This window comes from Pelodiscus sinensis, chromosome 1, assembly GCF_049634645.1.
Source record: "Pelodiscus sinensis isolate JC-2024 chromosome 1, ASM4963464v1, whole genome shotgun sequence".
Lineage (NCBI taxonomy): Eukaryota > Metazoa > Chordata > Testudines > Trionychidae > Pelodiscus > Pelodiscus sinensis.
The window spans coordinates 11,982,426-12,008,358 of record NC_134711.1 but is presented as its reverse complement, the minus strand read 5'-3'; the positions used below and the strand labels follow the sequence as shown (position 1 = coordinate 12,008,358).

The 25,933-nt window shown below is 40.9% G+C and overlaps 1 protein-coding gene across 16 annotated transcripts in view; it reads right to left on the bottom strand.

The window, feature by feature from the left end:
- The window catches only part of CELF2 (CUGBP Elav-like family member 2), a 491,927-nt gene that overhangs the window by 232,889 nt on the left and 233,105 nt on the right, over nucleotides 1–25,933 (bottom strand). Inside the window, exon 1 of one of the 16 annotated variants that reach the window (XM_075909018.1) lies at nucleotides 18,984–23,941. The exons of 14 other annotated variants lie outside the window; for them this stretch is intronic. Coding sequence is in view for 1 of the 2 variants with exons in the window: in XM_075908813.1 (XP_075764928.1) it covers nucleotides 16,316–16,338 (23 nt within the window). In the remaining variant the exon portion in view is untranslated. One more of the 16 variants, XM_075908813.1, reaches the window with a different exon arrangement.

The following is a 25,933-nucleotide window of genomic DNA, read 5'->3' as shown; positions in this document are numbered from 1 at the left end:
TATTAATTTGTAGACAAAGAACACTTACATTTTTCCAAGGGAGGGAACAAGAAACTTTTACTCCACCACCTACACTCAAGATGATTGACAGTTGCATTACCTAGAGCTAGGTCCAAGCCCAAACCTCTGTTGCATCTTGATCTGAACAGCAAAGTTCAAGCTTATCTCCAGCATTAGCTCCTTACTCTGTCAGAGAATCAGCATACCAACTGAAGCAGAGCAATGGAAGGAGAACAATTACAAGTGACTGCACATCACTTTGCATCTATTGGCATGCTAATTCTCAGACAGAATAGGAAATTACGGCTGATGTCAATCACTAAACTGAGTTCAACTGCACACATTGGTGTTGATGGGAGTGTAACGCACAGCATCCAAATCACTGACAAACATATTCCCATTAATGGAGAGGTGAAAGAGAAAATAACGTAAATTGAGAGACGGAAGCGCCAAGTGGAGGATCAACACTTGGCCTGTACAGTTCTTTCATGTGTAAAGTATGCACGTTTTCAATAAGGACCTAGTCCCTTCTTTCATTAATAAAGATACTTTGAACTTAACCCCCCTTCTTTCATCAGTGTGCCATGGAACAATTTACAAAGGAAAGTAGTACCAGGAGAGCTATAAAGGAAAATTGAGGCAGAGAGAGATTAAATGACTTGCCCAGTAAGGCAGGCTGTAAGAAAGCAGGGAATAAGCTGTATCTCCTGACTCCTAGCCCCGAGTCAAACTAGACAGTGTTGTTGCCAAAAATCAATAAAGTACATGTGAAGTGGTGGATATTGTCACCATCACTGTTCCCTGTAAGATGAATACTTAAGTGGACACCCAGGAGAGATTCAAATGACACCCAGCAAATTAGCAGAGTTCCCGCAACTGCCCACATCCAGCAGTGTGTGTTTCTATTGGTAGTGCACATCCTCACATGCCTTGTGTGCATAACAAAATTTATTCTGCACATGGATGGAAAAAAAATAAGAGGGAACACTGGTCACCACTGCAGGTGACTATTGGAATTTATGAGCACTAAACACAAATGCTTACCAGTTAATGAAAATCTATTAGATTTAGCATTACCATGTTCCTAAACTTTTCTCCCTTAGAGGAGAGTCCCATTCAGCACATCCTCTCTTGAGATGCAATTGTCCACAAATAAGGATGATGAAGCTGTCTCAAATAAGTTCATTCTCTTACATGTGCTATCATGTCAAGAGGCTAGGCAGGTGTGCACTGTAGTCTTAAAGGGGCATTGTGCTCCGTAAGTGTTCATTGTGTGGATGCACAAAGGAATGTACACCACAATACTGATTACTAAAGAGATATGGGAAAAAGGGGGCTGATCCAAAATTTAGGTTGTTCCCATTTTCAATCCCAAAAGTTAACACACTTTTCCCTTTGTTTCCTCTTCTATTAGATTTGACCAAAAAAAATCCATCCTGACTACTTGAAAAGTAGAAAAGCAGTGGGAGGAAGGAAACTCTGTTTCAATGATTCAGTTGGCTAATTTGCCCCTGCATTAAATCATTCCTGTGCACCCTGAGATATTATTGGGGCGCCCCTATGTCAGAGTCAAATACTGGCCTGAGTTTCTAAAGCATGTAGAAATAAGTGTGTGTGTGTGTGTTTATGTGTGTATTTTAAGGAGAACATTAATTTATAATTTTGCAATCTAAAAGAAGGACATTAAAGACAAAGTATAAGGAAAGAATTGACTACAGGTTGAACCTCTCTAATCCAGCAGCCTTGGTACCTGAGAGTGCCAAACCAGAGAATTTGCCAAACCATCGGAGGTCAATATTGTCCAACATTACCAACACTTCCACTTATTGGCCTTTTGGAAGACATTTAGGGGTAAATTAGAGCAAAAATAACAACACAGAACACTGAGAGCCAGGACTGGTGACTGTAAACAAACTTTATGGGACTGTGAGAACTTGGCCCCACCAATGATAGGTGAACATCTGGCTACCTAAAATCATGCTGGACCACAGATGCTGATGGACCAGAGAGTGCCGGACTAGAGAGTTTCAACCTGTAGTTGCTTTATAGGAATTCAATACAGTACCCTATTTTTAAGCATGAGGCATATCTCACTGTCTGTGGAAAGATACTGGGCATGATGTACAAATGGTCTTATCTTATCTATCATTTCTTCCCACTGACATGGTACCCTTTACTGTTTTAGTTAAAAGACAATAAAGATATTTCTACCTATATGCTGCAGCATGGCTTGTAATGGCATGCCAACTATGGGCATGGCATGGTATGTCAATTACTCACCCTGAATGAATAATATAGAGTCAAATCCTATTGTAAATTTGATCTCTCACATGGCAGATCTATTATAATATGCGGCTAGGTGGGGGATGGAAGAGGCACATTGATAGATGGATGCAGTCTGTTTTGAATCACAGCTATTACTCCCTTTGTTGACTTGCCTCTTTTTGAAAGCATGACCCCTTTTAGAGGTAGAACTGGTACAATGGGGAGGGTGAACCAGCTGCCATAGTGCCAGTTATAAATATTAAATTGCCTGAAATTCAGGCTATTTCTCAGTAGCATGTATTTTCCCCGTCTACATTCCTTAAACAGGCACAGATGCTACAGCTGCAGATTCCTTCGTTTCCGTGGCCAACACTCTTAGGAAGAAAATCCCAGCTACTTTAGGCTATAAATAAATAAATTCCTTAATTAAAATTAAGTGATTTTGAAATGGAAACACTCCTGTCCCCCAATCAAACAGTTGTCATGTTTTTCCCACAGCAGTCTCTGAACTCTGGGTTTATTTCCTTCCCCACATTTTTTTTTTTTTTTTTTTTTGAGTTGTGACAAAAAGGCATAAAGAGCTTCACCTTATCCCAGCAAAAATTTAGCTTGCATTTGTCAAGACTTATATTTAAAAAATGAAATTCTATTTGTTTTCCCCCCAACACAGGAAGCTATTATATATACATTATCTTTATGTGCATGATTGGGAATAATAGATGATTTGTGAAGTTATCTATTATGGGGAATAATCAAGATTAATGAGCCCTGTGGCACTTGCTGAATGCCTCCAGAGATTTATTACTCAGGTTGTTCGTTTTTCTTGTTGTGTTGGCGCTGTCAAAAGTCCTATAACAAATGCAAACAGAGACGTGTATTAATTGCAAATGGAGAACTGCATTGTTACTAAATATTTTAAACTGTGCTGTCTGCAAGGCATCTTCATAAGCTGGGAGATTTCACAGCTGGCAGGTTTGTGATGAACTTGCCTGTCAATGGAAGTCCCCAATTTTGGATCAAATACTATGAGGGGAGGAGCCTCTTCTATTAGTTCTCGATGGCTTGCAGGGATCAGACTCTTTCGAATTCACATTTCGCTGTATGTAGATCCACACACTGTCAAATCACACTTGGGATTTCCTAATCACACTCATTGGCTGACTCTGTTTCCCCAAGGATAAATTTGATGGTTTTGGAAAAAAGTAGAGACTATGCGTAGCAGTGTAACAGTTGCACAGAAACCAAGGAGAAGACCCTATGAAGGACATTGGAGGCCCCCGTAAGAGATAAAAATTCAGACTGCAAAGCTACAGCCATCTAGTGTTTGTTTTCTCCTCTGTACCTGTCAGATCCTTACCCAGCTTTCAGAGGCTATCAAGAAGGTGGAGATGTCAAAACCTGAAACTTCCTAATATAATTTGCCCCTAGATAACTCCTTTTTAGTGTATGTTACAAGGTTCTAAATGCCTGAAATAACAATGGGATGATTTTGTGCCCTGTATATGGCACAAAGACATAATCATGTACATACAGTGACAGACTTGACTACGAATTACCCAATCTCTGGCGGCTTGCGCCATAACCTGTGTGTTATTTAAAACCCAAATCTGACTGGAGAACATCTAATTTTTAACTAATTAATCTAATTACTTGAGCGAATTTCAAAAAGAAAGTGTTTGCTTTCAGAAGATGCAATGCACATATGTCTTAAGACACACGTGAGTTTTGTTTATGCTTCTAAACCTGCCGGAGAGGACACTATAACGTGCAATTGTCAAAATGATAATGGTGCTTTCATCAGCTCACATTCTTATTTTCCCACTGAGATGTCAGCTGTCAACAGATTCAATGCCATGAACAGGAGGGTCATTGTGACCTGTGACCCCATTGCTAGACAGATTAGGATGAAGTTATGTACTGAGGAATTGATGTACTCTGGGAGTTTTGGGTAGTTGTGCTTCTCTGTAATAAAAACGGTCAACGAAGAGCTTCTTGGTTTATCAAATACATTTTCCTGCATTGCACCTATTTGGCAATGCTCTCAGGCTGTACCTAGTACGGAAGCTTTAAAATGCCACCTACTATGCTGAGCATATCCTAGCCTGCAGGATGAATTCCACCGAATCATTACAAATTCCTGTAAAAGGAGAGGGAAATTTCCAGTGCCAGGACTGCAAATAATTTTTTTAGAAAAAGGAAAATATTAATGCTGCCTCTTAAATATCCTCAACACTGCGATATTAAGTCCAAGTTATGTAAGTAATGCACACCCAACTTAATGACAAATCAGTTTAGGCATGCAGCCAGGACATGCAGCCCATGCATTTTAGTGAGTGGTAAAGTCTGTAGATTTACTCTTGGACTAGGAACTACTGTACTGGTTTCCCCCTTCACATGCCATGCTGTGGATATTTCAGGACTAGTGAACCCACTCACATGGAATGTCTGGAAGTCCCTATTCATATGCATATACATATGTGCAGTTCTTTCATGCTCATTGGCATGAGGGCCACTGTCAAGTCTCCTTCCCCACTCTGGCATGATAAATGCTTTTGGGGGCCCGCAAAAGTACCCCAAAACCTTATCTTTCCAGGCTTTGGTAAAAAACTTCCCCCCAAAATCTTAACCTAGATTTTGGGGATAAAACTCCACTGCCACCACCCAAGTACTAATAAGAAAATTAGTGGAGAGATCACTTGGGAAATCTCACCCCTAAAGTACAAACCAAGACACAAAAATTAACCAATGCCAGGTTAAGAAAAGAAAAGAGAAAGAACTTTTATTATCATCACAATATTCCTGTTGCAAGCATAATGACAGGATGGAAAGTTACAATGTAATATATTCGTGGAGGAGAAACCCACCTTGGGCCAGGAACTTAGGCTACGTCTAGACTGCAAGCCTCTTTCGAAAGAGGCTTTTTCGAAAGATACTTTCGAAAAAGCCTCTTTCGAAAAAGAGCGTCTAGACTGCAAGCAGTACTTTCGAAAAAGCAAGCCGCTTTTTCAAAAGAAAGCACCCAGGCAGTCTGGATGCTCTCTTTCGAAAAAGCCCTGTTTGCATTCAAGAACGCCTTTTTTTTCGAAAGAGCACTTTCGAAAAAAGGCGTTCTTCCTCGTGAAATGAGGTTTTCCTCCGTCGAAAGAAAAGCCGCGTTCTTTCGATTTAATTTCGAAAGAATGCAGCTGCAGTCTAGACGCAGGTGAAGTTTTTTCGAAAAAAGACTACTTTTTTTGAAAAAACCCTTGAGTCTGGACACAGCCTTAGTTACAAAAGAGAGCAAAAAGCATTTTTAAATGCACAGACATCAGATCCCATTTCCCAACCCATAAAACAATAAAACCTAACGAATTTATCTAAACTTTACCCTACTTACAGAAGAGTGAAGAGTCTATTCTTGGAGGGAGACATTCTATTCTTGGAGGGAGACATTCTATCTGTCCCCATCAGTAGATGGAGAGCAACTGCCCAGGACGAAGGAGGGAGAAACCAAACATTCCTTTGTCCTACTTTGAAATTCCTACCTACCCTCCTATTGGCTGAATCTATCTGACTTAGTTAAGCTTAATCCCCTAGTTCCCAGGCTGCTGGCTAATCCTCATGATCATAACATCCACTTAGAAGGCGTGGAGGCGCAAGTGACATATTTACATGCTTCTATGGAGAAAATCACTCCGCAGTCCCAGGCACATTTTTCTGATGCCACGTATTGGCACAGGCACTGGGTCTGTGTAATGCAATATTAATCTAGTTCAGAAACCAACATTATGCAGCACTGCCTTGAGTGCAACACTGGAGTGGCATTCAAGGATAGTATAGCATGGTGCTCCCTTTCTCAAAGCTGTGTTATAAGCCTTCTCCAAAGGAGTTCAGACAAGGAACAAAGTTGTCCCCTATGTTGCCTACTTTGTACATGACAACACATTGTTAAGCTTGTTGGGTGAGATGGTAGCATTGGAGCTCACCATCATGCACTACCAAGCAAATGTCATGTGTCAACATCAGGACATGTGCATTTTGTGATTCCATTCAATGAACATGTCCAGGAGTACTAGGATATTTTTCCTCTTCCCCTTCTGTGGTAGACAATGGACGCTTGTCCCATTCTTCCCTCTATCCCTTCACTTTATTTGTAGGGAAGGAGAGAATGCGTCCTTCTCCCTCCCACCCCTCCACACTTCCTAGCTTCTTTGAAGACTGCAGGAGTGAAAGGATCCCATCTGTTAACTAGAGGCTGCTTCTAGAGCCTTACAAAGTCCTATCAGAGCAAGACACTTAATTTGTGGATGCCCCATAAACTGGTCCACAAACAACAGAGCAGAAGAGACTCTAGAATCATATGTTATAGTATCTTATACTAAATTAAAGATATCAAATGGCCTTGGGAAAAATAGACTCACTTGTTCTAAGAGAATAAAACAAAAGGGTAGCATATTCATATTTGCTGGAGCTGAAATCTTAGAAAGATGCCTGATAACATACAACATACTAATTTGTAGATCTACGCAAACTGATTATAGAAGAGGCAATAAACACATCTTTAACATCACTCCTGTCTGGAACAAAACCAGTTTTAAAGGATCTTAACTCTTTGGTTATTTTTTTTTCTTTCATAAATCAGGCACTCCAGCCTAAAGCAGAACCCCAAAGCGAGGAAAGATGGTTTGCAATCATGCTGAACAAAAGAATAGGAAATACTGGGGAAAAAAACACCTGTTAAGGAAGCCAGTTTTTGTTAGGTAGCCAATCAAATGTGGGAGGATTCTAAAAATGTTTGGTTTTCTCTGGGTTTCTAGATGGTCACAGATGCAAACTGCAGTTTGTCATGACGTTCCTTGCAGAATTAGGATATGTACTGAAAATAAGGAGTACCAATATGAGCTGAACTTTTTAAATATTGAATTAATTCATGAGTAATAAGGTTAGAATTTTTCTCTCCATATTATATAGAAAATAAGAAATACTAGAAAAATTTAACAATACAATCCAGTTGGTTTTAAAAGGTCATTCAGCTAAATATGTAAAATACTGGTAGATTTTTATTTTATTTTAATAGAATCCATGTGCTCAAAGCATTTGTGAACACTGGTGCATTTCTTTTTTGCCTTTAGGTGTTACACTGCTTTGCCTTAACATAAGTTTGTGTTTGGATGGCTGTTACAAAAATTGATAGGGCCTGTCTGATCTGCAAACAATTTTCCTGTTTTCTTATCAAGTATTACTCTTATCACATTATACATTGTGTTAACATGAGATATTCAATGGAGAGCAAAACCTGACATAAAGACAACTACACTTATTTTCAGATCTCAATGTTACCAATTTGGAAACTGGCCATGTCTGCCCAGAAAACAGAGCAGTTTGAAAACAAGACAGGTTTCGCTCCAAGAATTGGCAGACATGAGAATTTACCCACAAGTTGTATAAACACTATAGATTAAAATGAGATGTTGCCACTCAAAATTGTGATCTACAGCACGATGACTAACATTTGAAAGGATATGTGATACAAGCCACTCAACCCAAAAGGCAAGAATTGTTCAAGTTCACAAACATGGCCATGTTTATCTGTATCTGACAGTATTTTATACATCATTTTACTCTTTAATGTCTTCAAAGCACAAATACTCAGCTTCATCAATATAAAACAATAAATAAATATCTATTAATTATTTACCATCAGCAGTATCAGAACTTCAACTAATTAAAAAATCCCAACATTTTTAAAAATAGATAAGTTGGATGCTGAAATGCTATAAAAAACAAACATCAGAAAGTCTGGAAATACCTACTTTTTGTTCCATTATTAACATTATCCCTATCCGCTTGTCCACTACCACAATCCCATCTAATTTTTATGCTCTGGGGTTCACAATCGTGAAATTCCAAAGACTGACTTTAAATTCTAAGCCACCCATATTTAGAAAATAAGGATTGGGACCTCATCTCCATACGCTTTATACTAGCCAAAAATCAGCATCTCAAACTTCACCCTGCCATATTTTGTAGCCTTCACTCAATTAGGGATTGAAAATGTTTCCTTCTCTCCAGGTTATGGCATGCATACTCTAGCTAGAGACCGGTGATCAATATTTTAACATGCCTGTCCTCAACATATAAATCACAAGCTCAATTTCCTGAACACCCTGACAAGATGGGCCTTAGATTCTGTGCTTGAAACAATAGAAGGCTCCTGGTAGGTCAAACATGATGCAGTTCACTCTTAAGAGCACATTATTGACATTTCTATAGAGAAAAGGCAAGAAGAACTTTCCTTTAATAACTGAATAACATATTAAGGATATAAAGCCCTGAAAGCTCAGAGAAGTAAAGTAATACATTTAGAGTAATAGATTAAGACATTTGGTTAAGTATTTAAATACATAGCAGCAATGATTCCAGAGCTTTTAGGATTCACAGCTGTAGCTCTGAAGCTTCAAACCTCTGAAGCAGCTGAGAAAGTGTATAACTGTCTCTATGGAGTTGAAGGCTCTGTAACAGTAGGCATGGGGCTTTCAGGAGTTCATGGTGGGAACTTCTAACCTCCATAAGAGTCATTCAGAAATTGCAAAGTTTTATCTCAGTCAAGGGAAGAGAGAGAGAGAGAGAGACAGACAGACAGACACGCACACACAGATTGATGCAGTCTGGGCCTCTAGTAGGGAAGTGTTTTAAATCCAAGCAGTTTGTGGGACAGTTCCTGCAGAGTTTATAATTTCAGATGTGGAGTTGGTTAACTCCTGGAAGCTACACACTCTGCAAGGCCTTTCCCCCAGCCAAGTCAGCTCCAAAACTCACAAACTCTATAGGTTTGGCTTCCAAAACTCAGCTGAAGAAGTTTACTAACTCCTGGATTCTATCAATTTTTAAAAAGAAGATGCACTTCTCAGAAGTTCAGATATACTCCAAAACTACTCCCCAAACTTCAAACGAACACACCAACCAATTAATAAATGAAGCCAAGGAGAAAGAAATTGGATTCGGATTTTCGCAGCCTTGATACCCAAATATTTTGTATCTGATAATCTTTTCCCTCTTTTGACTCTCCAAACACTTGTTCCCCTACCGAATGGGACGAGTCTGGCAAGTTTGATAGGAATGCATAAAATATGGTTCATTGAACCATCTGCGCCCATTTGTGTCAGCAGAGAAATTCATGTCATTCCAATGTAGTCTAAATTCTTTTATTGTTTTTCCGTTATCTCCTCCTGCACTTAATGGTTATTTGTTCATGTGTCTTGTGAGATTCATTTAAATAAGGAAATAAATATGAAAAAAGTGGTTTGGGATGGACTTATGAGTCTTGCAATTTCCATTCCATGCTATATGGATGACAGACTAGAGCACCTCAACTCGACAGAACTTGCACAATGTTCATGGATGGCCACCTTCCCTCTCATCTGTTATTCCACTCACTCCCTCATATTCATTCACTAAAGAACTATAGAATGTGCTTCTGTCAGAACACAAATGATATAATATTGCTGTACCTAATTTTTATGCTTCTGTATCATGTATAGATGGGAAATTTTTCCAGTTCCATTTTTATTTTTTTAACGGCATGGCCGTTAAAAACTTTCTAACAGGACATCAGACAATCTTTCTAAAGGGAAAAGGGAGGAACCCTCATTTCCGCATTTTTTCTCTAGAATACCTTTTCTGATTAGCTTCAAAACTGGAGCAAAAATATCCATCCTCTAGCAAAATGACAGGTGGAAATAATTTTTAGAAGGTGCATCAGAATAAATAAAGTTTTATAATTAAAGGAAGTTAGACTATAACTACAAAGTGACCCTCAGACCTTGATTGTAATTACAGATTGTCCCATTCTCCCTTCCCCAAGAAGTCCTCAGTTGTTTCTTCTACACACATAGCTGCTCCCTCCAAAACAATAAACCTAAGCAGATTTGTACAGTATGGTAAAAAATGGTATAATCAGGAATATTTGGAGAAAATTAAATAAAAGAAAACAAGCACTAATCCTGCACTGGGATCCATTAGCACAGATCATATACCTTCATGGAGTTTCTTTGATTTCATTGGATTAGACCAGCAGAAATTGATGCAGGATTGATGCCTGACACTGGGCGTCAGAAAAAAAAATCCCAACACTGACATTTATAAGGAAATGTTTTCACAGCACAGTTAATTCGATTTAGAATTCCAGCTACACTGCTCACTCCAGTCCTGTCCACACACAAGTCTCTAGCTTGCTTTAAGAGATGCTTTCAGTTTGAGTTCGTGGGCCTATTAGGTTGTGTATACACTACGGATGTAATAGTGTAGTCAATTAACCTATAAACAAAAGCTTATAGGTTAATGCTATAGACTACACACATTTCTCCCCTCCCCATCACCTGCCAGTACATTTTTTAGAAAGCTGGCCAGCAGCCCAGCTCAGTCCTGGATCACGCTGGGATCGGGACCTGTTCTGCTGTGGCTCTGCATTAGGAGCCAGGCAGGCAGCCCAGTTCAGTTCCGGCTTGTGTTGAGTCCAGGAGCTCAACCCCCCGTCCTCTGGACAGGAGCTGCTGCCACCCTGCGCTGCTGCTTCTGTATCAGAGGCAGCAGCGCAGGGAGACAGGCATCCATTCCACGAGGGGAGCTTGTTTTTAAACTATCTCCCCTTGCAGACCAGCTCCCACCTGGCACCCCACACTGCTACCTCTGATACAGTAGCGTGGAGTAGCAGGGGGCTCCTCGGGGGTGGGGATGGATCACACTGGCTTCCGGTCCCATCCTTGGGAACTATAGAATAATTGACTAACTGATAAGAATTCATGAGGTTAATCGACTATTCAGTTAACCAATATGTAACATCCCTAGTCTACACTGCAGAAGGAAGCCATGGACTTGCACTAACCCTGTTTGAGCTAAAACAAAAAACAGGACTATGTAGCACTTTAAAGACTAAAAAGATGGTTTATTAGGTGATGAGCTTACATGGGCCAGACCCACTTCCTCAGATCAAATAGTGGAAGAAAATTGGCATGACCATATATACCAAAGGATACAATAAAAAAATGAACACATATGAAAAGGACAAATCAGATTTCAGAACAGAAGGGGGATGGGGGGGGGGGGAGAAAGGAGGGAGGTAAATGTCTGTGAGCTAATGACATTAGATTTGATAATTAGGGAAGCTATCTTTATAATGGGTAAGGAAATTAGTGTCTTTGTTAAGACCTAGGCGTAAAGTGTCAAATTTAAGCATGAATGACAGTTCAGAGGATTCTCTTCCAAGTCTGGTGTTAAAATATCTTTCAAGCAGGATGCAGGTAATCAAGTCATTGAGACAATGCCCTTTCTGGTTGAAATGGCAAGAAACTCTTTTTTCTTTGTGATCCTTTCTAATATTTGTTTTGTGGGCATTGATTCTTTGGTGAAGTATCTGAGACGTTTGTCCAATGTACAGAGCAGACAGACACTCTCAGCACATGATAGCATACATTATATTTCTGGATGAGCAGGAATATGTGTTCTTGATCTTATAACTCACTTGGTTAGGTCCAATAATGGTATCAGCAGAGTGAATATGTGGACAAAGCTGGCAGAGGGTTTAAACAGCAATGTGGACAAAGCAGCACAGGCAGTGATTAGCCAGTGATTTGCCTGCCTGCCTGGATCCAAGCTCAGGGGCTAGCACAAGCCATTACTCACACTGCTAATTTTAGTGCAATAGCTCAAGCACAGCTAACGTGCCTGTCTCCTTGAGCTAGGAAGCAGAGTCACAGGCCCAGCTACAATGCAGACATACCCTTGCGGGAGTGGGTTGAAGATCCATGGAAGCTGATGCTCCAGCTACTAATGCAGTGGAGATGAGACAGCTCACGTTACAAGGACTCATCAACCGTGAATCCAATAACTCTGCTAATCCAATCACCCTGCTGCTAATGAAATCACTCAGGGTTGTTCTGAAGCATGGCCGTTCTCACTCTAGTTCAGCTAGCTTGACTGCAGTAACTTCAGCGTGCTAACTGATGCTAGCTGTTGCAGTGAAGACAAGCCCTCTGACTTGAATAACCTCCCAGGGGAAGTGGAGGAAAACCCACTGTTTAAAATGCTTTAGACAAAGTACTTAATTTCACTAGTCTTTCCAATACATTTTCCCATAGGGCTTTGGCAGCCCAGCTGTCACTAGACTTCACTGGGAGTTTGATAACCAAAGTTTGAGGTGCACTTTGAGAAAAAACAAACAAACCACCAGTCTCGATTGTGCAACTGGACCTACATGGATGCCTGGTTAGAGAGCATACAACAGGGGCTCAAGAGGCCACCTATAGGGTTTCAACTGCAGAATCAGGGCCTTAATGCAAAGAAACTGCTTTGTGATTCTGGAATACTCAGAGGACAATAGATTCACTGCATGGTCCTGAGCTTAGCAGAAGGGAGTCTGTGATCTGTTGCATTTTTCTGCATATCATGCTTGCTGCTAAGTAAGCAACAGAGGTCCAGAGTTGCCTGATGAGGCTGGGGAGAGGGGAGGGAAGGGCAAAGGCAGAAGATACCCCAGGCCCTGGCAATTTAAAGAGGCCGGGGTTCTGGCACTGCTGCTACAGTAGCTGCGGTGGCAACCAGAGCACCACGCCCTTTAAATTGGGACTGCCTGTCCTCGGCCCCACCCCTTCTATCGTCGGACCCACCCCTTCCGGGAGCGTTGAGCTGGCCCCCCCTTCTGGGGGCACACAGCCAGCCTCCCCACCTTGTCCAGGGGGCCACGAAGCTGTCAGTGCCCATGGTTGCTATAGAGTGACTATACCGCTACATGATAACTCTTGAAGGCTGTTGATTGTTCAACAGTGATTAATAAAATAATAATTTAGTTCTTCACACACGTAAATTGTATTAACACGTAAAAAATTTTTTTTATGTACAGCGGGTTTCGCCAGCCAAGATGTGAAACAGGAATACATATGCAGGCCAATCATCACACATATATTTACAAACCATAAAAATTAAAAGCTTTTTCCCCCTTTGCCGTTCACATTAAAATAAGAGGAAATTTGTAAGATAAACAGTTCTAGTTAATATGTCTTCTAGAGATGTGCTCCTACAAATGTTTTACATGAAACAGTATAGTTCACAGACAACTGTTACTAATTTCAGCTTTTGTTCTAAACTTTTATGCTGTACATACCAAAAAATTGCAATTTTAAGAACAAACGTGGGCACTGAACTTCTACTTTGAATTTTTGCAGTGCCTTCCACCAGTGAATCCCAAGCAATTTATAAACATGAAGAAATTCAGGCTCTCAGTACCCTTGGAAGGTATTATTCACATTAGACCACTGGGAGATTGAGTGTGTTGACTGAGTCACAAAGCATGCTCCACCCTTTCCTGCCCGCCTTTTCCCAGCATTCCTCAAATTGTCGAGAAGCAGCACTGTGCAGGATAGAACCGCCCAGCCTGCATCTTCCCCACTGCCAGTGAATGGCGGGGTGGCAGTGGCAGCTGCTGTTGCACAGACTGCCAGCACTGCCCCAGCCCTCTGACCCATCCCCCCACATCACCATGGAGAACAGCGCCTTCTTTTGTGCTTTGAAAATAGTGAGAGATGATAGAAACAAAAATAAGTTCTTGGACAGCTATTTCTAAAAATTGTAGCCAAAGGTAGGCCCCCAAAACACTTAAAAAAGTGGGTTGGGATTTCAGAATTGATGAGCAATCAGTGTCTCCCACTGAAAATTCAGCAACCCCCCTTTTTTAAAGATGCTTAAATGTGGCTGCAAGGACCTAACTTTATGCCTCTAATTTTGAAAATCTTGGCCATTGATTAAAAAGCATTCAAATAAATCTCATTTTTCCCAAGAAAATCTATGCTCCATGTACAAAATGTGAAATAGAGACAAGAAAGCTCTCATCTTTCTGACAGATGCTTGTTGAACTGTAGGAACAGAGTTATATTTTGTTGGAAAATATTGACCACAACTACATATGTAATAGAAAAAATGGCTAGTAATGCAGATACACCCTCCTATAAAAAAGCACGATTGCCTTTTAAAAAGTCATTTGGAGGACTGCACATAAAAGGCTGTAAAGTTATGAGTCAAGTGACTATAAGAGTCAGCACTTTCTGAACTTGGTTTAAGTGTTTTTGGTGGAGTAGGACTAGAATTATACTGGTGACATAGTGAAATTCTATTAGACACTATCTACTGCACGGGATAAAAGAGATGGAAAATGTTATAACCAAGAATGTTTCTAGCAGCTGTGTCTGGTAAGAATTAGCTATTATGATTCAGGATGTCACCTGACTGTGACAGAGACTAAGATAGAATTCCAGCTCCTCCAATCTCCAGCACCACTGGCTAGAAACATTAATAAAATTTAAGATGGGGGGGGGGGGAACCTGACTATTTTATGATTTCTCAAATACTTGCTATTGCCATAGACCAGAGACAAGAGTGAATGAACTGGCTGGGCCGGATCATTTACACATACTTCATTACACAAACATCAGCTGAACAATTATCACAACATCCCTCTGTTACCCTCCTTTCACAGAGGAGTAAGCAGAGTCACAGAGATGTGAAATGACATCCCCAAAGCCATTGGGGAAGACACAATGCCAAGATTCAAAATTAGGAGTCCCTGACTAGAGTCCCAACATATTTTTCATGCCTCTCTAACTTGTCGACACTCTGGCCTGACAAAATCTATATTTGTGAAACCAGTTTATTCAAAACCAATCAAATCCTTCCCATACCCTCTGAAAAATCCAACTGCCGCAAAACGGGGTTTTCACTAGGTGGAGTGGGGCCTGGGAAAAATACAGCTTATATGCCCCCCATAGGGCAGGGAGCATGCAGGGTCTCCCCCTGGGATGCTGGTGGGGGGATGTGGCAAAGGACATGCTTATGGGGGTGATAGAGCAAGGCACACCCATTGATGGTTGACGGTTGCCTGTCTGCTAGATGCTGCCTTCTGCCCAACGTGGGCTGGGACTCCCACACTGTCTGTTCTCCACATTTGAATAACGGCAGGGCTGGGGTGGACACACAGGGCAGCACCTTCCTGCCAGGGCCACCCTGGGCCAGATAGGGCCCAAGATCTGAGGGAGGAGGTGGGGACCATGTGATCTGTGCACAGGTGCCACAGGTGAGCCCAGTTCTCTGTGAAGCAGCCAGAAACCCTTGATTCAGGCTATCAAGCCCCATGACCCCCAGTTATATGAAATGGTATAAACCACTGGGCAGAGGCGGGGCCAGACATATCATGCTGCCTCCAGCTCATTGGCTCAAGGCAGACAGCTGCAGTCCTCAGCCCGTCTGACACCGTGATGTCGAAGCGTATGGTGCCCCACAGCATAGGGCCCAGAGTGGTTGCCTCAATTTGCTGTACCCAAGCAACAGCTTTGGCAGCAAAGCATAAAGACCACAATTTCAGGGCCAGTGTGGGTCACACATAGAACCCTTGGGCCGCAGGTTGCTCACCACTGATCTAGCAAGAACAATCCAAATGGATGGAGGAGCAAGACTCTACTAGAATCAATATTCAAATCTACACACACTGCTGGTGTCTTTTTCACCATCTGCCCCATTCTTCATACCCTTACCGGATTTTGTCATTGACCTGGATTTTAAGATGTTAATGGGAGGGATTGCCTCTACTGCTCTTTTTCTATGATGCTTGACAAAACAAGGACTTGATCAGCACCTCTTAGAGCTACTGTGATACAGAGAGAAAAAAATGTTTTAATCGGCCATATACAGTCCTAACAAATGAAGTCTTTGAAAGTATTTTTTGCCTGTATTGCCACTGGATACTCCATAAAGTGAAACAGAGTTTCTGGCTTCCTCCGGGGCACCTGCTTTCAATTACAAGAAACATACAGCACCTTCAGAGTTTGAGCCTTTTCAACATCTGTAATTTGCAGATATGTATCTGTTGCATTCAGATTACTGCTAAAACTGCAGAACACTTTCTAGCTTTCAGCGGCATGTCTGAGAAACTTTAGAGGTGGACAGTAAATAGCGGCATTTGCAATCGCTTTTTAAAGACTGATAAACCAGTCTAAATGAAATGTTTTAACTTGTGCAGAAATCTTACCTCACTCCTGTTAGAAGGTTCATTCAGCAGCCACTTGATTAGAAATTTAATCTGTAGGGAACGTATGCACTGTGATGTTGCTATGCAGCCAAATGCACCAATCCCTTCCTCATGTAGCAGAATATATTTCAAAGCACTTCTAACTGACCAGCAGAACTAACCAATCACAGCTGGTGTCACTGCTCAGGTTTTTTAGTGTGAGCCAGAACCTTGTGACTGTTCAGTCTGGAGAATGGCTACAGGTACAAAATTGATTCCTTTCTTCCCTCCACCCTCCGTATCTGTGGATTAATATGATTTAGTGTATTCAGTGGTTTACATTGCATACCAATCTCATTTTCCTTCCCTGTATTATGCAGCTATCAATTTTCTGTTCTGTATGCTCCAAAACATGACAGGGTGACGGGTCCACACAAAATATGCAAACACACGAATAAACCAAAATTTGTCTCCTGTGCTGCAAATTAAGTCATTACTTCTTCAATGAATGCGGAGAACAAATACTCTTCATAACAGCCCTTCACATATTTAAAGACTTATTAAATATAAGTCTTCTTTTCTCAAAACTAAAACATGCCTGGGTTTTTAATATGTTTCCTCAAGAGTCAGATTTTCTAAAACATATATAATTTTCATTGTTCTACTCTGGACTCTCTCCAATTTGTTCATATTTTTCTAGAATTGTGGTACCCAAAACTGGACAATATGCTCTTGCTAAGACCTAATTAGTGCTAGGTACATTCCTACTAGCTGCATAGCATTTTTATAGTGAACTTTTGATAAGTGTGTATTTGCATATTTTTGTAATAGATTAGTGACTCCAAAGGCAAATTCAGGAATGCTTGATATAAATATTGTGTGTATATTTTCACAACAGAGTCTGCTTAAAAGCTCCTTCAGAGCCACCGTGGTCTTATCTATAAGAGGTTTGCATTCCATTTGCACTAACCATGATGGTCTATTAAACGAACAGTATTTCATTAAAATATTATGCAGGACATATTTCTAGGACGCAGAAATAAGTTCTGAAAATAAATCAGTTTTTTTTAAAAAGGGTCAAACATTTATTAACATCCATTTCAGCCTTGCAGAATTCTACGTTCCTACTTGATTAGGTTGAGTGATTTTAAAAAAAAATTGTTTTTGGAGGAGGAGGAACATACCATTAGATGTTCCCTAATTTTAAACTGATATGCAGCCAACACTAAGCAGATGATGTCACTTCCCTTATATTCTTCCTTTACATATTTTATGCTGTTAAATAGGTAAGATAAAGACATTAGTTTACAATTTGCTTTGGCAGTTGACTTTTTATATAATTTCAATGGATAATATTGATGTTGATTCTGAAGCATTTTTTTCCAATTTAAATTTAAAGTGTTTTTATTTTTATCGATTTAAATTTTCACACTTGTGAGAAATTATGAGTGTAGCACCATCAGACAATTATTTGATGACAGAAGATACTTGAGATTCAAAAAGTTAAGCTTTGTAAACATCAAAGCACAAAACTAGCAATATCAGATGCCAAAATGTTAGCCTTAAATCATATTCTGAGTTCTCGGGCAGCACTGGCTATCTGAAAATGTCAGTTATCACCAAAGGAAATATTTTCGCCCTTTGTGTGTGCCTATGATGAAATCAACATTTATCAGCATTTACCAATACAAATCAAATCCTTCCAAGGTTATTTGCAGTAAGTGAGTCTTGGCTCCATCTTGTCAGTTTGCTTGGAATATTGGTAATTTAAAAAAAATGAATCTTTCTGCAATTGTTATGGCTTGATAATCTCTTGTTTACAGTTAGCAATTGGAGAGGATGAGAGAGAAAAACCTGCATAAAGGCCCCATCTAAAACAACATGAGAAATTATAAAAACTGACTATAGAATGTATGAAAAGTAAACCAAGTGAAAAAGAAGTGAAACCATTCCCCCCCCCAATCTTTTTTCAGTTTTAGTCATTTTAAGTGCAATGTGTAACCACAATCTTTTTTTTTCCTTTCTTTTTTTTTTTTTTTTTTAAGACAGATGTGCAATTTTTTATAACTGACAGTGTTTAATTCCTCCAATATACGAAGCATGTCTGGTTCCTTAAACAAAAAATTCTTACAAATGCCATACACTGTACAAAACAATCACAATTAGGTGGGCTAGTTTGAGAACCATAGTCTGAACTCTTATTCCCTAGCTTTTTTATTAGTCTTCTCCCTCTGCCCCCGCCAGTAGATTGTCACTGTGGCAACATGCAATTAAAAACAAGACAAGCAAATTACCACCAAAAAGCAGGGGGGAAATAAAAAAGGAAAAGGAAGATCATATGAATATGCATATCTGTCTTTTAAATGCACTTTCATCTGGTAACAGAAAAGACCTTATAAAGTACAGTTCTCCTCTTTGAGGATGTGAAAAGTCACATGACACTTTTTGGAACATAGGCATTCACCCATAAGCTCTGTACAAAATGTCGCTTTCTCTCTTCCAATTATGTGTGTTATTCAGCGTGGCTGAATTTCAGAGGAACTGTACCTCTGGCTTGATCTGGCACGGCACAGTGATTCCTAACAGTGTTTGAAAGGGCCCTTAGCTCCCCAAAGGATCAGACCTTCAGATCATTTCTATGAAAATATATTTCAAGACAATGTGTCAGATAAGAAAATTGTTAAAATACCTCACAATCCTATCCGATCGCTGCTTCTCTGCACCTTTTTTCCTTATGAGCTTCCTGGTATAGGTTCACATCAGACCTTCAACCTTTCTCTGAGCTTGCTTTGTGGCTTAGTGATATGAAAAGTGTCATTTGATCATTTTAGTAAACCACCTGCTCATTGGTAAACTTTTCTCCCCCCAGTGCATAAAATGCTTTGAGTTTATTGTTTTTATAAACCTATCAGATTAAATTAGGGAAGAAGGGGACAACTATCCCTTAGTTCACTAAACAAATGCAATTACCTGTAATTTAAAAATATTAATTAGCTTCTGAGTTACAGACATTTATATGCATTTATATGCACAACTAAATTCAACAATGAAAAAGCTCCAAAATCTGTCGGGAAGGAAGTGGTAAATACCGTGCAAGGTCTATCTCCTCTTAGGTAGCTAAGCTCTGAACTGAGAGGAAACCTTAAATAAATAATCTTGTAATTGCTATTTCATTTGGTATCCAAATACTTCAAGCTAATAAAATTAAGCATTAAATGATTACAAGGATAATCTATGAACAACATATACACACATCTCATAAAAGAAATATTACAGAAATGGATACTGGATCTCAAAACTCTCTCCATAATGTGCAGTGTCATTTCATTTTAGATGATTTCACACTCACCAGAGAGTTTATAGTATGCAGACAACCCAACTCAATCAATTGATTTATCTCTATAACTGCAGATCACATTATCTCGTGAATTAACTGATGTATAGGCCGGTGACATGCTGTCTTCTAATGGAACGCAAGTTTTAGCCTTGGCATTCGTGTTCTAGATATCGAGATTTTATATAATTGGCTGAGGAAAAAGAAAATATATGGGAAGCTGTGATCATTAGGCTTTGCTTTGGACAAACAGCGCCAAAAGAGATGTTAGCAGAAGTTCATATATAAACATTTTTATTTTCTAACTGTATTTAATGTAAGTGTAAAGAGTGGGAGTGACGACTCTGTTAGTCACAACTCAAAGGCCACCAGCAGCTGTACAGTATAAATGTGCCTCATGTCCCCCCACCAACATAACAGCTTCACCTGGCGGAGTGAAAGAACAATTTATTTCCACAGGCTATCCAGTTCTCGGCCTATCTGCTGAGATGTGTGCCAGATGTGATTGTGGTTGTGTTGTGCACTGACCAAAGCAATCACAAACGGGGAGCTGACAGCCTTGTTGGGCCATGTGTGAGGGCAGCTCCATGCTCCTGGAAGCAGTCGGGGCCTCAATCAGAATAGGTGGGGTCAAGGCAGCCATTGCCCTGCCTACCAGCTGGGAGAGACTCACTCCTCTGTCTTCGGCAGGGAGTGGCTGCTGTAGCTGAAGGAGAAGTGCCTAGGGTTGCCAGATGGTTTCAACAAAAATACTGGACACACTTGACATTGCATCACAATCGACATGACATCTTATTTTGAAAATACCGGACATTTATATTTTCTCATTTATATTTTCTCAATTTGTTTCCCAAACAGAAAGCTCAAATACTGACCTGTCCGGTTCAAAACCGGATACCTGGCAACCCTAGAAGTGCCCCTCCCGCAGCCAGGCAACTCCTTGTGCAGCAGCCTGAGCCCCTGGGTGGGGTTAAGCAAGCAGCTGTGGGGCCATGCTGTCACACAGCTTAGAGGGAACCTTGATCCAAGCATGGTGCACCCTCCCCCCTTCCTCAGAGCCACATGAAGCGCACAGCACAGCACTCCAGTGGTAAAGCAGCAGCAGCGTCCAGAGCTGTGAGCTCTTTTGAATCACTTAGCACCGGGGCAGATACCACCCTCAGCCCCCATCAGCGGGCCTGCCACCAACTTATTTCACACACTCCACTGAACAGCCATCCACCAGCAACACTTTAAATCACTACCAACCCAAGCTATATTGGAAATGGCAACAGAAATAACTGAAAGCCCCTGCGTTTCATTCTTAATCTCCTGAGTCACGCTTCTCAGTGATTTGTTTGAAAGAGTCAAGCCTTTAGGGAAACTTCCACATATGGTTCATGAACTGTTTATCTACTCATTTGCTTATTTAACTTTATAATCACAACACAGATGTAAAATATGCCAGAACAGTAATGCCAGCAACATTTGGGTTTCTCTGCAAAAATCAGGAATATATGAACCAAGGTAATGCTGTCAAAAGTTTTTTTAAATATACCGTTGGTCAAAAATCTACCCTTAACTTACAATCTACGCGATACAACTGAATTCAACAGCATTCCATAGGAAAGAACATGCCCCAAGAAAGTTAATCATTTTCTAATACTATGCATCTTAGGGTTTTCTATAGAACTTATTCACCACAGTTATCAAATGTTGCCCAGATGAATGTTCTGAACAGCTGAATATTTAAAATCTGTTCAATTGTTGCCATCAGGAGACAACTGACAATTGCAAGCTATGTAAAGCTGAATTCTAAATAAATGAAACCAAATAACCAAGACAGACAAATATTTTTCTTACCGTGAAGTTTATTACAAATACAGCTGGTTGAATTACTCATTGTAAATAATATGCTTAGCAAATATAGCTCATTTTTTCTTTTTCTGTGAACCTCCTTTAAAAAAAAACTTCCAGGGACCAGATCTTTAATTGAAGCTACACTGCTCAGCATTAGCTGAGAAACCGATCCTAATATACAGCTACACTGCTGCTTTTTTCAATCCTTTTGTTGGAAGAGGCATTTCGGACATTTGGCCCGTCTAGACTGCACCAAATGTTGGAAAAAAAACCTTCTTTCGGAAGCCCACTTACTCCTCGTAGAACGAGGAATACAGGGGCTTCTGAAAGAGCGTGTTTGCTCTTCTGTTTTGTTTTTCTGGAAGAGCAAATGCATCCTTGGACGCAGTAGAGCTTTTCCGGGATACTTTCAGTATTCCGGAAAAACTCTTGTAGTCTAGCTGTACCCATATTAGGGAGGAGTACAGCTTGGGTAATAAGAGTTGGCTGTAAATACACAGAATGCATGGTTAATAGTTTGAAAGGATAAGAATATTAATTTTATCTTTGGATTAAGTAAAAAAATCAAAATAAAAAAGTATGATTTCTCTCTAACATGCCTAAAGAAGATTCTTGGACATGTTACGACTAGTTAGGGGCAAATGTCAGAAGTTGGGATACTTCAGGCTTTTTTGTACTATCCATACTTCTTAGCAATGTGAATCTGGGATAGGACCTTGAATTTTCACAATTCAGAAATGAAGGAAAGAAATCCAAAGCACAGATGGGAAGGAGGGACAAAGCAAAGTTCACTGATGACTTTCAAACCTCAGAAAAGGCCAGACAAAACAGATATTTATTTCAAGAGAATTGTATATCAATTTAATTACTTCCAGGGCAGCCTTAACATATACAGTGAAATCTTGGCACCACTGAAGGCAATGGTAAAGCTCCCTTTGACTTTGGTACCGGTAGGTGTGTTCGCAAAATAGTTACAAATAATAAATCAGATTAAAAAAGTAAATTAAAGTTCAAACAGTGTACATAACCAGAAACAAATATGTGAAATAATCCACACAAATGATCTGCTCTCTCAGACTACTTGCTCCTAAAGCAGGGTCTCAACCTGTAGGCCCGTGAGCCATCCCCAGCCAGAGCAGTTGCACAATCCAGCCTGGAAATCTTGTGGGTCCAGAGAGGGCTGTTCATTACTATTCCCTGAGCCCCACACCTTCTTGCCAGTCCCCCTTACTCTCCTCCCCTCCATGGCACCCCATCCCTGCAGGCTCTGGGGTTCACTTGGAGGGGGTAGTCTGGCAGATTGCAGCAGAGCGAATGCACTTGCTGAGTGCCCACCACTTCACCATGGCTCTGCTGCCCTGGGGAATGCAGGGGTCCCAACGACTGCTACTGCCCGGTGGTAGGCTCCCCCACAATGATCCCCAAAGCTGAATTCTCAGGGATGGGGCTCCATGGGTGGGGAGAGCACGGAGTAGTGGCAGGAAGGGACAGGGCTTGGGAAATAGTAATGAACAGCCCTCCCCAGACCCACCGGGACTCCCAGGCCAGGTTGTACAATCACTGTGACAGGGGATGGCCTTCAGACTGAGAGTTTGAGACCTGTATCCAAAAGGCTGATCACACCTTTTGACGTAGCGGGGGTACTGTCTGCTTTTGTGATCCTATTCTGCTATGCAGGGACTTTGGGAGCGTCTGTGTCTGTGCAGTGCCAAGCAGGGGATGGGGGTCTCCTGAGCCAAGACACACAGACAATGGCCAAGCAGCTTCACACCTGGCCAGGGAAAGGAGTTTGAACAAAAGAAGGGGTGTGGCTGCCTAGGGGGAGTGAGTGACCAGTGGCTGGGAGAAGGGGCAGTCTACAGGAAGAAGATGAGTAAGGCAAACTAAAGCCAGAACGTGGAGGGGGTGGGGCTGGTTCCAGGGCCCTTGAACCTCTAGCCCCCAGGAGGGATAAGGCTGTCCACTCTCAGTGTATTCTGCTACCATAGCCTATGTCCCTGAGAACCAATAAAACCTCCTACTCTACTGGCTGACAGAGTCACATCTGGCTGCGGATGGGGTTGCAGGGTCGGGGGCTCCCCGATGCATCGTCACAACCAGTATTCCTAATGACCTGTTCTTTTTCCTTTTGTTCTTGAAACAACATAGGGTTTGATTCTCTGAATTCTTACTGCAGGGTGAACCTCTCCAGTCTGGTACCCTTGGGACTTGACTGGTTCCGAACCATAGTAAGGATGTTAAGATGCAGATAACTAGCTAATCGAATAGCCAATGGAATTTCCATTGACTACTCAATTAATCAATAAGGGGGGGATGCTTGCTACCCCCGCTGCGCCTCCCTTTTAAATGTAGTAAGAGCCAGGCAGCTCCTACTATATATAAACTTCAGAGCCGCAGCGGGGTAGGCTCCGTGGGGCGATGCAAGCCGGGACTAAGCAGTCCCCACTTGCACCACCCTGGGAACTAACCCCGCTGCAGCTCTGCCTTTTAAATAGAGCCTGGTGGCTCTTACTACAATTGAAAAGCAGAGGCGCAGCATCTGGGACTGAGTGTGAGCTGGGACAGCTGATTCCCAGCTCGCGCTTGGTCCCCCGCTGCGCCTCTGTCTCCTCCCCCACCTCTTGCAGAGATAGTGCTGGGGGGAACTGGCTTTTAAGCTGGTTCCTCTCTACACTGGCTCCTGCCTCCCCCACCTTGCTGATAGAGGCAGCAATGGGGAAGGAGGAAGCAACTGTTTGAGTATTGACTCAACGACACGAGAAGCCTAGGCCTGGTCTGCTGGGGGGAAGCAGCTAGTGCGGGGCTGCCTCACCCCGTTTGTAAGTAGGGATCCGATGTAAGTTGGATCCATGTAACCCGGGGACTGCCTGTAATTAGAATCAGAATCTGTCCACTTGGTCTGATTTTTGTGTTCATATAGTTGCCACGGAGACACACACTCATGTGAAGACACAAGTACAATGAATTAGATAAACTGCAGTCCATGAACAGGGAGCACTTCAAGACTTGTCTGGTTTAGATCCTACTACTTCGAAGGTTAAGATTTTCAATTTCTTGAGGCAATTAAATGTATCTTTGCCAATTTGCCAAAATCCATTTCTATCAGTGGGCAAAGAGCATATGAAATTGTAGCCTGAGATTAAATATAAATTAGAATATCTAAAGGAGAAATTGCAACTGACTAAAATGTCTGTGGTCATTCCCATCAGGAGAAACACACATGGTTCTTAATCAGATAAAAAGCTGATCTATCTAAATGCAACATCTGTACTTCGGAGCCCTAATCCACTCTGGATGAAAAACAAACAATGTGTTTTTAGGTTTTTAATATTCAAAAGACAACCTACAAAGGAATTTCGTTTTTCCCTTGAAAGTCCCTTGTAGCATTTAAAGAGTTAAAACTACTGAAGTGAAAGCACTCTGCCTGAGGCCAAGTTTTTCTATAGCCTCTCTACTTCACTGCATTTTCATCTCCTGTGTCCTGACAGCTGTTATCATGAAGAGTGCTGCTACATGCCTATTGCTGTTCCAAAAAATGTTCTTCTCAGCTCTGAGTTTGCTTTTCAAGGCTTTAAAACCATGCTGCATTGGGGGGTTGGGTTAAGGGGCGTGGAGAAAGCAGCAGTTACATGGGAGTTTTTTGGTCATTGAATGCCCCCACCTACTTCAAACACATTTAAACCTCCCCTCTTCCCCAGAAAATAGATTAATTTCTTTCTCCCCTACATTGTGTCATTCTTTCTTATTTGTAACAAATACTTTGCACTTACATAGTGCAATTCCTATGAGGCTCTGAAAACAGTTACAAACATCTGTCAATTAAGTCTCAATCTCAACATGAAGGAAATATACTGATTTTTAGATGGGTATATTATGCCACACAGATTAAAGAATTTGTCCTAGTAAGTAGCAGAACCAGGACAACACCCAGAAGTCCTAGTTTCCTTTTTCTAACCATTAAATTGCACTGTTCTTAAAAAAACAACAAAGGCCACGTTTTGTATTTTTAAACTAAACGCCTTCAAAAGGAGGAATATTAACTTTCCAGGGATACACACACACACAGATATTGCCGAATAAATTATACATATAAGGGCCAATTTGCAAGAAGAAGAACATTAATGTATTTTTAATGGCTGAGCTAAGGGTAAGTCTGTATACAGTATTTTAATTCTAGTACATTAGCGTTGCATTTATACATTAGCAGCTAAATGTGATAATGTCAAACTCTCCGGTGGTTGTGGAATCATAATAAGGGTTGTATTAGCATGAAAAAAAAAGAGACAAATGATTTAACCCCCTGAAACCATTCAGAGAATTTTTACAATGTCCCATCTTTTTTGCATGGCTGATCAAAGTTGCAATGGGAAACCAATCAACAGATATGAAAAAAAGAATCCGTGCTTATGTATACTGCTGGAATTGAAAGCAGAAAGCTGTCTTTTTCACAGATTAATTTTTTCCAT